General features: G+C 45.3%; 1 protein-coding gene across 6 annotated transcripts in view; it reads left to right on the top strand.

Moving 5' to 3' along the window:
- Positions 1–3,250: 3,250 nt before the first annotated feature.
- RNF130 (ring finger protein 130) overlaps positions 3,251–14,177 on the top strand; it is a 64,036-nt gene continuing 53,109 nt past the window's right edge. For 3 of the 6 annotated variants that reach the window (XM_036391890.2, XM_036391895.2, XM_036391893.2), the window contains exons 1-2: positions 3,251–4,176; positions 13,883–14,077. In XM_036391890.2, coding sequence (XP_036247783.1) covers positions 3,909–4,176; positions 13,883–14,077 — 463 coding nt within the window. In that variant the 5' untranslated portion in view covers positions 3,251–3,908. The remainder of the gene's footprint in view (positions 4,177–13,882; positions 14,078–14,177) is intronic. The other 3 variants (XM_036391892.2, XM_036391891.2, XM_036391894.2) reach the window with 2 other exon arrangements.

Genomic DNA, 14,177 nt, shown 5'->3' with positions numbered 1-14,177 from the left:
CTCTCTGGTTCCTGGGGCCACCTCTGCCCCTGGGGCAGCCCAGCTCTGGCCCAAGCCATCGGCACATTTATTATTTTTACTTTTGTGTCCGTTTGCATTTCCCCGCATCCTCTCAGAAACAACTGGATCTTGTGGTGTTTCCATCCGGGATGAAAGTCTGTCTTTTCTCATGGTGAAGTCAGATTCTCTTTGGTGAAGTTCGCTGGCAGAAGGAAACACAGCACCCAGCCCTGTGCCCAAAGGATCCACGACCCTTTCCTGTCACCTTGGCCCTGGGGGTCTCCAGCCTTCCTGTCCTCATTCACCACACCAGGGGAACCAGAGACCCCCTGACGCCCCTTCTCCTCAGGGAATCGAACCCTTCCCGGACGCCTTTTCTCAAGGCACCAACACCTCCCGGACCCCTCTCCTTCTCCTCATGGTACCAAAACCCCGCAGACTCCTCAGCGCATCAACACCCCCTCCCCAGGACCCCTCTCCTTCTCAGGGCACCCAACACCGCCTCGGTCGGTTCTCCTTAAGGCACCGACCCCCCGGACCGGACTCCCTTGTCATCATGGCACCAAATTCCCTCGCAGTCCCCTTCCCCTCACGGCACCGACCCCCGCCCCGCGGGAGCCCCTGGCGGTGCGGCCGGCGGCCCGCAGGTGGCGCCCTGCCCCGGCGGCCGCGGGCCCCGCGGGAAGATGGCGGCGCAGCTGTGGCTGTGGCTGTGTCACAGCCGAGCCGAGGGCGGCGCCGCGGCTGAACGAGGGATTCGCTGTGAAATGGGACACGAGTGGATTCATGAGCGTTCCCCTAAAAAACAAATCTCCAGGAGTTCAAGGAACGCTCAGGCACAGCTCCGGCGTTACCCCTGGTGGCGGCATCGGCGCCATTTGTCTGACTGAAATGATGTCCCCTGAGGAGCCATCAGTGGCAGAGACACAGCTGAGGGAACAGAAGGGGGACATCTCCACTCCTCTCCATCATCACCCCTTCATCCAGCTCCACCATGGGGTGAAAGCATCCAAAAGGACCCTTTAATTTTCCTTTCCCCATCCAGGGGCCTGCCCATCTGGGGCATAAGGAGATTGAAGCTGTTCTACTGATGAAATATCCTATTTTGGTGCATCCTGGAGCAGTGCTTGGCTGCTCCTCTTCTGGGGCCATGAGCGGTCCCCCTTGGCTGCTCGTCACCTTCTTTCCAGCCCATCCATAGGACAGGCTGGGAGGCAGGCGAGGAACAGCTTCCCAACCGTGTGTGAGCAGGGACGGGGATGGGATGGGGATGGGGATGGGGATGGGGATGGAACTAAGGAAGCAGCCTTCACACAGGCATTGGAGCACCTCTCTCTATCAGAAGCACAGCCCACAGGAAACCAGACAGGGCAAAATAAAAAACAGCCATTTCATGTGGTTAGCAAAGAACTGGGGATGCTCTGGCTGGGCTCCTTGTTTTCCTTCTAACATGGCCAATGAATACTTCCTCAATGCTTTTCAAAAGTGCTTTGAGATCCTTCTCTGAAGGTCAGCACAGTGATAGCAAAAGCTCCTCAGGCTCCTGGGACTTCTTGGCCCCTTCTGAGGACATTTCGGCAATAAAGCACATAAGTTTGCATCAGAATGATGCAGAGCTCTTAGTGCTGAGAAATCAAAGCAAGAACAGCTCCAAACATGTTCTGCACACTGCAGTGTGCCAGCCCTCTGGCTGGGGTGAAAGTTTGGGTGAAATGAGGAGACAGTCAATAGCATGTGGTTCCTCACCCAGCATGTACCAAGAATGGCAAAATTAAATTTAAAAAAAATGTAAGCGGAACATTCAGTTGCTGCTTCAGAATCATTTCCTGGCTTGTATTGACATTTTTACAGAGCCTTGCAGAAACAGCTTCTCAGAGGATTTTACAGAGCCACACATGCCTTTAGCAGAGCCTGTACATCCCTTCTGCTCCGAGATGCAGGTTCAAAAGCATGCTGCTTTCCTCAGAAAAAAAACAGTTTTCTCCAAGAGCAGGATAAAATTACTTGTATCTCAATGAAATAAACAGACTGTGCTTCAACAGTGTTATGTGTCTGTGTGACCAGGTGCATCACAAATTAATAAAATACAAAAGCTCCCAGAAGAAAACAAGTTAATAAGATGCATAGGTTAAACACCAAACTTATCTGAGGGCCTTCCCATGCAGCTGGGGAAGTCACCAAGGAGACCATATCTCAAAAGAACAGCTCCACAGCTATTTTTTAAGAACTTAGAAAATATCCTAACTTGCAGTCCTGCAGTAATTGTTCTCTTTGCTGTAGCTAATTTTAAGTTAGTTTGTCTTTCAAAATCCAAAGAGGCCATTACACTATTTTGTTACATCTCCCAAGAGATTGAAACCCTTAAAACTATGTTAGTTGATCATTCATCAAACCCTGTTTTACAGTATTTCTGGGGATTAATATTTATTAACAATATTTGAGTGTTTGTACAATTTCCCATTTTAGTACGTCAGACACGAGTAACGCCAAATAGGGTAGGAATGAACTGACACAGAGTCAGTGCTGTTCCTGCCCCAAAAGCCCATTCAGTTCTACCTGGACAGACTGAACACATCCCACCTGGTTTTCACACACACAGCTCTTTCACCCCCTATTTCTGACATGCTTTAAAACTCTTTATCTTTTTGGCGATCAGCACTCCTGAACTGGAAATATTTTTCTGAGAAGATGCCGAGTAGCCATGGGAGCTTGTATGTCTATGTGTCCCAACATTATAAGCTGTCCCAGGGAAGGTTTAGGTTGGACATTAGGAAGACTTTCTTCACAGAAGGGTGATTAGATATTGGAACGGACTGCCCAAGGAGGTTTTGGAGTCGCCGTCCCCGTAGATGTTTAAGGACAGACTGTATGTGGCACTCGGTGCCATGGTCTAGTTGACATGGTGGTGTTTGGTCACAGGTTGGACTCGATGCGGTCTTTTCCAGCCGGTGGTTCTGGACGCTATGATCGAACTCCTCGGGAGTCGCGGGTGGCTGCAGCCCGGTGTCACCGGAGCCCGGTGTCACCGGAGCCCGTTGTCGCTGAGCCCGGTGTCGCCGCAGCCCGGTGTCGCCGCAACCACCCCCGCGCCAGCTCCCACCGCCGCCTGGCCACGCCCACAATGACATCATACACAGTGGCCCCGCCCTCTGTTCGGGCCCCGCCTACCAGGGGCGTGGTCGAGGCCCAAGCTCCGCCTCTCGCCCTCGTGGCGCGGGGCGGGGCGTGCGGCGCCTGCGCAGAGCGCGGAGCTGCAGTCGAGGCGCGGGCGCGGAGCCGGTGGCGGAGCCGCGGGACGGTGCGGGGCCCCCGCCGCCCTCGGGGCGAACCGGGCATGAAGCGACGGCTGCCGGCTGCAGACGCCGGGCTGGGCACTGCGCTGCGCTGCTTGCCGCACTAAGGCGGCGACGAGCCCCGAGGCGAACCGAGGCGGCGCGGCGGGCCGAGTCCGAGGCGAGCCCCGCGGCTGTTCGCGAGCGCGACTGAGGCGGCAGCGGCGGCTTCTGCCGGCAGCCTCCCCTGGGCTGGCGAGGGGCTGCGCGGGGAGGGGGCCGCGGCACCGCCCCCGCCTCCTCCCCTCCCCTCGCCCGGCCGGAGCTCCCCCGCGGCCGCGGGCGGGCGGTATGAGCGCGGCGCTCTGAGGGACCGGCCGAGCTCGGCTTCCCCCGAGCAGCCTCCCCTGGGAGCCGCGGCGGCGGATCGGACTCGGCTGGGACCTGCCATGACTCCCCTGGCTCCTCCCATGGCATGAGCCCGAGCTCTCCTCCCCGCTCCGCCTGCTTTTGGTCTCTCTCCGCTCCCGGGCTGTCAGATGGGATAGGACACACCCGGGCGTGCGGGGCTCGACGCTGCCGGGGGGGAGCGGCGGAGGCAACCGGTGACGGCCGTCGGCTCGCCTGGGGTCGAAGATGAGCTGGCGGTGGGCTCGCCAGCACTGGAACGGCGGCTCCTCCGTGCTGCTCCTGCTGCCGCTGCTGCTGTGGCACGGCCGGGTCCGGCCGGCCGGCGCCGACAACACCAGCCAGGCGTACTACACCGCGCTCATTAACGTGACCGTGCTGAGCCCCGAGCGCGGCGGCCCCACGCTGCTGCGGATCGACCGTGGCCGTTACGGGCAGGACTCCCCGAAGGTGGAGGTCAAGGGGCTGCTGGTGACTCCCGTCCCTATCAACGGAGGTAACGCTTCCCTCGCTCGCTGCCGGGTGGTTGGTCCTTGCCTGGGCTGGGCAGGCTTTCCTAGAGAGCTCTGACAAACGAGGAGGAAGAGCTTGCCCAGAGGGAAATAAAATAAATCCTTGATTTGAGAGTGTTGGCTTGAATATCGGCTCAGCAAAGCATAATGTGCTTTCCAGCATGAATCCCAGTAGATTGGGTGTATTGAGCGGTAAAGGTGTTATTCCTTAACTAATTACAGAGGGGGTAGCGATAGTTGACAGTATTTGGTTACAGCATTGCCTTGAATCTCAGAACGGCTGCATAGCCATCTCTGCATCTGGATAGCTTTGCAACTGCATGAAGTCACAGGTTTTCAGTGTGCAATTCCTAAAACACTGTTTAAGCTGCCCATCAAGACTTGGACGGACTGAAGCTACCAAGCTGTTGCTCTTACATAGCCAGCCCAAAATGCGGTTGCTTGCAGTACTGAACACTGGCTAGAGTGTCCAAATCAAAGCCATTGTCCATCAGTTCTTCTTTTGATAAATGCTGCGGTTTATAGGGGACACTAATTTGAACAGCTGAGAGTATTGTCATGATTTTTGCCTGAAGTGAAACCAGTATCTTCAGTAATAGCAATGTAGTTTAATAGTATCTTATTCTGAAAATCATTCTTGACATTATCTGAACTGCCATCTTTAAGAAATGGACCACTTGATGGAATACAGTGGTCCCAACCTGCCTCCTGGACAGTAAACATCTGAATAATGTGTTAAGTGCAATATTGTAGTCAGTTCAAAGTAGAATCTTAAGTGGTGAATACTAAGAGTCTTTTAGAAGAATTGATAGCACAAAACTACTGTGTTTTTAGAAGCTTTAGAGAATTTGCCAAATCTTAAGATCAGGAAAATACTTTAATATTTCTTCAGAACAAATGCATTCTGCTAGGCAGCCTCTGTCAGCTTCTGATCCGGATGGATCAGGCTGTGCATCAGCAGGTGCTTGATAGTCTCAATGAAACTCTGCAAAATATAACTAGAATATATTAATGGGGTAGATTTTGGGGTGGAAGGGTGAGGAAGCAGAAGTTGTTAAGGAAGTCTACTCTAAAATTATTTTTATTTGTACTTCAAATCCTGTCCATCAGCTAACATCAAATATGTTGCAGTCGTTCTTCTACTTCGTGATATTCTTCACATCCCCACACAGCCCCCTTGAAATCAGGAATCTGTCCTGAAAGTTTTAGGCATGTAAGCACTGTTAACTGCAAGTAGTATTTTAACGGGTTTTAAAATACTGCCTTTTAATACATGCAAGGTATCAAAGTACTTTATTTTTTTTGAGCTGCGTTATTTGTCAGGAAAAACTTTTGATATTAATTTCTTTTAATCTGCCTCTGTAACTTTTTCTGCTTTCTTTTGATATGTTTCCACTAAGGTGCAGTTTAAACACTGAGGGAGGCTTTGACAGCATTTTCACAGGCAGCTGATAATGAGAAGAGCTAAATAAAATTATGAGCAGTTTATAAACAGTATTTTTATACCTACTGCTAAGTACTATGATGAATAACTTTCTTGAGAAAGCACAGCAGGAAGTGTGAAAATGTCAGACCTGACATGGTTTGACATAATGCAGTGGTTAAAACTTTGTTATCAGTTTTGGGGGAAATTCAGTTTTGCCCTTCTCTTTCACAACAGACAACTTAAAGCAAGCACAACAGCAGTTGTTTTCCTTATTCTTAGATACTCTGAATTGTTCTGTGTAGACTGTTATATATTTACATTTTATTTGAATTTTGGTGATGTGCCTGTGGTTTGAAAATATTTCATTTAGTAAGAAGATTGGAATATTTTATGCTTTTAGTTAAGCTGTTCTTGAACATCTGCTTTTTTATATTCAGATTTGATAAAAGATGATGCAGTCTTACTGAAAGTAATTGCTTTCATGTTTTTTTAATCAGCCTGTTAATATTGCTGGTGAACTCGTTGGCAAATTTTTTTTCTAATAGCTCTAAACATGAGTAGCTGCCAGCCACTGCTCTTAGAGCAGTAAATGCTGTACCCCAGTTTTCATGTATCCTCAGAAGAAAATGACTCTACAATTGTTAGCAACTTTATTTGAAGATACCTTGAATTTGAAACTGCTGTGATGTCAAGCATTCACCCATTTATGGGCTATCTTTGAAATTTTCACAAATGTGGGTGATCTGTTAGCACCTTGATGGCATGGACTGTTTTAGAGCTGAAGTGTCCTTAATTTCACATTTTTGCAGGCTCTGTGAAGAATCATAGAATCACAGAATGGTTTGGTTTGGAAGGGACTTTGAAGATCACAAACTTCCAACTCCCGTGCCATGGGCAGAGATGCTTTCCACTAGACCAGGCTGCCCAAAGCCCTGTTCAGCCTGGCCTTGAACACTTCCAGGAATGGGGCATCTTATCACATCCCTTACTCATTGCCTGCAGGGAAATAAATGAGTTTACTAATTCAAGAGTCAGGGCCAATGGTCTGCTGCTGACCACACCAAAATTGTAATTTTAAGTGTTCTGTGATGTTTTTGACTTCTATTCTTGAATATGCCTAATATTTTATGTACTGCTTTTTGAAGATGCCAGCTCCATGTGGTCACCCATCCTTTAAATTTCAGTGCAGCATGATAGTCAATCACTTCTACTGTTTCTTTAGCAGGATTTCTTTAATGGAATTCAACCTTGTCATGTTAATACATGTATTAAAACTCTTTCTGTGTTCTTTTTATAGAGCTTGTATGAAATTGATAGGGGCTTTCAAAGGCAGTGTTCCCCTGGGAGTGGGGTGGCAGTAACTGGCATGACCGCCTGTGAATGTGACTTGTGAAAGTGCAGCTCCAGCGAGCTCTTGGTCACAGTTGGCTGCTGGGTGTACATTCAGCAGCTGTGTGGGCTTATTTTTCCAAGCACATTGAATGCACGATAGCAGCATAGTTTCTTTATTAATCTCTCTTCCGTTCTTCTGCTTTGAGTTGCTTTTCTTACCTCCTCTAACTTGTTTATCTCTTGTCATGACTTAATTTCTTATTAGAAGAGCATTTTAAACCACTTCTGCACATGAATGCTTGCAGATTCCAAAAAAAAAAAAAAAAAAAGCTCCTCTTGTTGGAAGGATAAAAGTGAAATGAGTCTTATGAGTCTTCACAGCCTGATGCAGATTTTCTGTAGTTCAGTTCAGGTTCATAGTATTCCTTCAGCGAGGTTCCAGAATACTTCTCAGTCCCTTAGTCTGTTATTTGTGACTTTGTGCAACCAGACATTTTCAGAGAATCAGAGTGGTTTGGGTTGGAAAGGACCTTAAAGATTGTCTAGTTTCAAGTCCCTTGCCTTGGGAAGGGATACCCTCCTAGACCAGGTTGGTTGAAGCCTTGTCCATGCTGGCCTTGAACACTTCCAGGTCATTTCAGCCCAGTCCTCTCACAGCAGCTGCTGGGTGCTCCTGGATGTCTGTACATGCACTGTGCAAGCGTTCAGCCCTGTGCCACTTCAATGACCTGTGCTTTTACTCTTCTTTGCTACTGGGTGCCTGACACCAGTTGTAGTGCAGACCTTTAGCTGTCAGGCATATTCCCCTTGCCATGGCAAACCAAGCTAGAAGCCACTGAGTACTCACCTTAATGGTTCTTGGTAGAAGCTGCAGCGCTTTGTGGCTTAATTCCCTCAAAAACATTCTCCATGGGGATCAGGACTCTTTGTGGCTGTTGAATCTGAGTTATTGCTTTTGGATTCCAGTGTGAGGACTGGAAATTCAGTCTTGTGTGCTCTGAAGAGTCCCCTTGCAGGACTTGCTGGGAGGTAAGGTTTTGTGCACCTTGGCTTGGGAAGCAGGCAGGATGACAGGACTGGCAATGGAGCTGATAGGAAGGGAAATTGCAGCAGAATCAAACTTGAAATGTTAAAATTTACTGAGCCAGTAGGTCAGGAATGAGTGGGTGAGGAGGGCTGGAAAGGGATGGAGTCTAAAGGGCTTGTAGGGAGGTGGTGGTTGTACAAAAGCTGCTTTGGAGAAAGGGCTCACAGAAAGGAGAGCTCTCCCAAAGGGATATAAGGGTCGGGGCTTGGCAAGGAGACTGAGAATGTGAGGAAAAACATATGTTAGAAAAAGGTGAAAGTGTGGAAGAAACAATATTGGCTCAGTGTTAGGAAGGAGGTATATCTTGTGCATAGTGCTTTAACTACAGCATTCTGTAGCATCTGGCACTTCATAAACATGTTGTGTGAACAAGTTTTAGCTACAGAAGGTTTGAAATGCCAGTTTCCTGGTAACTGTGGAGCTTTAGGCAGCATTCAGACAGAAATTCTGGCCCAGAATCCAAACCAGTACGGCTTATGAAAATGCAGCAAGCAAATATATCAGTAGAGTAGGGGAAGAAGGATCCTGTGCCATGCTTTTGTCCTTCATGATTGATCTTTGTATTCAGCTTAATTAGCAGTCGTTAATTGATAGCAAAAGTGGAGGTTATATATTGGAGTATATAGCCATAATTGTAGAATACTTACTGAGCTAACAAGATTAAATCTGAACTATTATAGGAGTCTTCTAAGCTTCAGTGATTTTCTTTTGTTTAACTTCCTCCCTGAAACCAGATTACCTCTTGTTCAGAGTTTCTTTTCATGCTAAAGCCAGCTTTAGTCAAAGCAATTACCTGAAAGAGCTGTTGAAAAGAAAATGTTGCTGTACATAACTCATTGATTCATTGGCACCACCTTATAAAGTAGAAATTATGACTGGCATGAATAAGGGCTATATTGATAATAACAACAGTAGTAATGGAAAGAAAATATGTCCATTGCATGTATTAAGCCCTAATGGGATAGAAAATAACTGGTACCATTCCTTGAAATAATCCCTCAGCACTGCTGAGTTGCCTCTGTGAATTTCCCAGGTGAATTCCTTTTCTGGAAATTTTATCACAGGATTATAATTAATGTGTTGCACAAAGCTGTCTTGTTTTACCAGTCAGGTGTTCTGCATAGCACCTACCTGGGCAGCAGAGCTGTAGGGAGGGAATGCTTTGGGGTGCAGCCTGCATGGCACTGCACCTTCCTGTGTTCCTTTGTGGTTTCTTTACCAAAAAGCCTCTTGATCTGCTGTCCCTCAAAATACTGGTGGTGTCTCTCCAGCTATTGTATTACAGTGATTGAAGGTCAGACTTTAAAATGATTTCTGTATGTGTAGCTGAGACAGACCAGCTCTGGCAACTGGTGCTGGATTTACAGAGTACAGTATTAGCTAAGATGAAATCAATAGCAAGATATCTGACCTTTAGAGGAAAAAAAAAAAAGATAAAAAAGCCCTGCATAGAATCAAATGGCTAATGCACAGAGAGTGGGATATTTCTGTGAAAAGGGGACAAAGTCTGATAACAGCCAGTGCAGCAACCTTGGCTGAAGGGGGGGGTGTCACAGTTGTGTTCAAAGCAGTGCAAGAGCAGCAGGAACACAGCGTGAGAAAGAGCAAACCCAGGCACAGTTCAGAACTAGGGGACAGTCTGCATTCAGACAGGTGTGCACTTGTGACAAAGCTGCTGGGAGCTGCTCGTTTTGTTTCATTTTTGCTCCACAAAATGGCTCCCCTTCCTATAGGGAGAAGGCTAAAACATGGTCGAGCAACTGGAAAAGGAAGGGGTCTTGAATTATAAAAATGCTCAAAGAAAAACAGTTATACAAATTGAGCAGCCCTGTGTATTCTGCAAAAGGAAACTGAAGCTCTCCTAAAGCAAAAACAAACATGAGCCTAATGGTAAGTACTTAAATCACAGCTGATTCTTCTGTAAAGAGGCTCTTCTGTGGTGTTGGGACTTATGTTAGGAAGGGAGATATTTACAACAACATTGTACATAGCTCTTTAACCCAGCAGGCTGCCACTTCTAAACCAGAAAATTGGGGATTTTGCCAACACATGATGCATAGATAAACACAGAGACAGGCAGGGTAAATAGTTTCTATTTCAAATAAGCCAGAACAGTAGCACACCTATAGGGAAACTTACTTAAATGGCTTTCTGTATGCTTCTATCTTCTGAACTTCCATGAGTGGCTTCTGATCATATCTTTGTGCAAGTGATTTGTTTTAGAATAACTTAATGTGAAGTTGCTTTTCATTCTTGCAAGTAACATCAGTTTTGGGCCTCTCACTACAAGAAAAAGATTGAGATAGTGGAATATGTCCAGAGAAGGACAAAGGAGCTGGGGAAGGGGCTGAAGCACAGGTCTGATGAGGAGAGGCTGAGGGAGGATCTTCTTGCTGTCTAAAGCTCCCTGACAGGAGGGCAGAGCCAGGTGGTGTTCAGCCTCTTCCCCCAGGTAGCAAGTGGCACAGTGGGAGGAAACTGCCTCAAGCTGTGCCTGGAGGGAGTTAGATTCAATATTAGGAAAAATTTCATCACTAAAAGAATTGTCAAGTGGTGAACCAGGCTGCTCAGGGCAGTGGTGGAGTCACCATACCTGGAGGGATTTCAAAGTCTTGTAGATGTGGTACTCAGGAACATGGTTTAGTGGTGAACACAACCGTGCCAGATTACTGGTTGGACTCGATGATCTTAGAGGTCTTTTCCAACCCAAACAATTCTGTGACCATCCAGGTAACGCTTGCAACCCGTGTGTTGTTGATTCCAGTTGAACTTTGGATAGCAGATCATCGAGGGCAGGCTAGTGGGGAGTGGCAGAGGTGATTCTGGCTGACCCTGTTCATGTGTGTCCCCTTCAGTGCCCACTGATATCCCTGACACCTGAGCTGTGCAAGAGATGTTTCCTTGTAACCATCTCACCATTCTAGAAGGGTGGCTGTGATTTTAAGACTTCCACGCTTTTTGGAGTATCTTCAGTCTGTTGAAAAGACAAGCAGAACACCCCACATTTTTCACTATTGTTTCTGAATTTTATTTAGTTAAAAGTGAAAAGATTACTTAACATTTGTGTGGTGTAATAGAATGCTAATGCAAAGTGGGTTGTGACTTTTTGTTAAATCTCAAGTGACTTGCAGACAGTTCAGATTTATCTAAACCAACCAGATTTTCCTCAATGTTTTTGTATTACTTAAATAGTACCGAGCTAATGTTGTCAGCTGTTAAATTTTCATCAGGATATACTGAAGACACCTCGTCACGAATAACATGCTGTAAGCATTTGAGTGGTGTTTGTTGGTCTATATCTGGAAATCTTTAATCTCTTAATATCTTGTTTCCTAATTCTTTTCCTTTATCTAGTAACATTTCATAGCTCTGTCCACAGCTGAGAGAGACTTTGATCTCTACTGTGGTAGAAAATTTTGTACTACTTTTCCCACCGATGCAGTTTCTGTTATCTCTCACAGCTTTCTCTGTTGCTTTTTAAGCTAAAAATTTTCAAGCCTACAAATTTCAAGGTGCCTGCATGAATTTGGAGAATGCTTCTTCCTCATTCAAGGTGCTCCTTGTTGCTTTTATGTTTTTTTCACTGTAATAACCCAACTGTGGCCATTTTTGTTTTCACTTCATATTTTAGTTTTGATCATGATTGTACTGAAGGAAACAGTACATAATCTGTGGGATTACTGTTTTTAATAATCCCATATATTTTAGGTAAATTTATGTTGGCCATAGTGTCTACTTTCAGAGTTATTTTTGGCTGTTTGAGGGGATTCGGTAGAATTGTAGCCATTTAGAAAATGGTATTTTCCAACAGATGTATCATACCTGAGATTCTTGAATGTGATTTCATGGGAGAAGGATGGGATTTTTCTCTTTCAAGGCTTGAGAAACTTCCTATCACAGTCTGCTGGTGCTTTCCCCCTTCCATGTTTATGAGTGGAAATGTTCAGAACAAGGGGGAATCGTGCATTAAACAGCTTTTATCTTAACAGAGGGCAAAAAGGTTGGTGGCACACGTGCTGTGTTGTGATTCTTTGTTTTCAAAAAGGACTGTAATTCCTTTCAAAAATACATACTGTTCTCAAGTTTAAGATTTCAAAGACAAGCTGCAAAAGTGCAGTGGGCATGAACGTGCTCTTCTGTGATTGTTGGTGTTTGTGATGGCCATCACCAGTGCTGCAAAACACATGTGGATCAGTGCTAGCTAGCAATTTCCACAAGGATTTGAGTAATGATGTCAGGGTAATGGAAGAAAACACTCTATAAAACTTGGCTTCAGGCATCTGTATTTCAGATTTTCCCTGATGCCTGTATGAAACAAAAATACAGCAAATAGCCCTCCATGTCTGAGATGTCTAATACAGGCTTGAAAAACAATTGTGAAAAGGATGTGCTGGTATCTGGCTCCCCACCCTCCTTCCAGGGGAACAGGGAGAGGCACTTCTTGTCCAAATTAAGAGATGCAATGACTTCCTGTATGTCTGCCACAGTATAGATTCATCTGCACTAGCTTTCTTTAGGCAAGCAGAAGATTTTCTTTGTTTCAGAAAACATCTTTAGCTGTTTGAATCTCCTTTGTTACAGATTTTAACTTCAGCTATGTTAAACTGAGAGTGCTTAAAAAGACCTTTTGTTTCCAGCTAATATATTATACTGGATATTTTTTTGGTGGTAGATTATTTTGCTGAAATCTCATAGTTGTGCTGAACCCACTTCTTGAAAAGGAAAAAAATTATGGGAGACTTAATTTGATTTGCTCTTACATTGCAGAACTGTAATGTTTTCTGAGCTATTATGCAAATAGATTGGTTTTTTTATATCTTGAAAAAAATCACTGTTTATCCCAACTATTTTTAGTAGCCAAAGATTATTATACTCTTGGCATTCAAAAGGATAAATATATTTGCATTATAAACTGTTGTTGGCTCTAAATGAAAATCCTTTAATGTTATGACCAGTGTATCAGACTAAACTGTGTTTCCAGTTGTGCAAACAGATCCGTCTTTCATTGGTTTCAGCTGCTGGGAAGTTCCTTCTGCCGTGGGTTTTGTGTCTTTTGTACACAGCTCTGTGGCTTTGGGTTGTTCCAAGATATGTTACACCATCAGCCAGGACAAAGGAGCTTTGCACACTGTTGAATTCAGACATCTGGCATTTGCCATTTCTGTTACTCTTCCTTTATACCATCTATACCTGTTTAGCTGATGAGTGCATTGTGTTTGCAAACCCGTTTGTTTCTCTATGAATTTGAATACATGTCCTTGTAGACAAAATGTGCATATGCAAAAAGCTGATGTTGGCTGCTGGGGTTTTACAAGATCAGCTTTTAATGTTGTCCTTTTTTACAGTAGCCTGCACATGGCAGATAACTCTGAAATCTTGTTTTCACAATCTGCTTTGTTTAGTTGTACTTCCCACTGCAGTGATATTTGTGGCTGCATTAGGAAGAAAAAAAGACTTGTACTCCCCAGAATGACTGATAAACAGCTGTTTTGTAAATGCCTATAGCAGATGAACCATATTCTAATGTTTTTCAGCCTCTAGGCAGGTATTGATTTGAATGTGAATTCATTATTCTAGCTGCACTGGAGTTAAAAATAGCTTGTGTTAGTGAGCCTAATTCTTGGGCATATAGTCACAGCTTTCAATGCGTGAGACTTCTTTTTTTTAAATCTTATTTTCATAAGAATATGGTTATCTTTAGACTTTCTTCACAAGAGAATAGTGGCTTCCTAGTGCATAACATTTAAGTACTTCAGCAACTTGGAATTAGGATTTTTCTTTTCTTTCCTTTGTTTTGCCTGTTAGAAGAAATTTGGCGTCTGTGTAAATTTGTTCCCCATTTCAGTTGCAGATCGTCTGGGCTGTGACCCTCGAACACGTTTCCAGGTCCCACCAAACACCAAGCAGTGGATTGCTTTACTACAGAGAGGAAACTGTACATTTAAAGAGAAAATACTGCGAGCAGCTTCACATAATGCCACAGCTGTGGTCATTTACAACAATGTATCCAGTGAAGAACCTGTCACAATGACTCATCAAGGTAAATAAAATGTAATCTCCTTCACTATAATACTTTTGCCATATAAACTATTGCTGAAGGGTTCTTGGCATTGGACAGATGGTATTGGAAGTAGCCATTC

Source organism: Molothrus ater, chromosome 15 (assembly GCF_012460135.2).
Source record: "Molothrus ater isolate BHLD 08-10-18 breed brown headed cowbird chromosome 15, BPBGC_Mater_1.1, whole genome shotgun sequence".
In the NCBI taxonomy this organism is placed as follows: domain Eukaryota; kingdom Metazoa; phylum Chordata; class Aves; order Passeriformes; family Icteridae; genus Molothrus; species Molothrus ater.
Note: the sequence above shows the minus strand (reverse complement) of the source record. Positions and strands in the feature narration are given on the sequence as shown.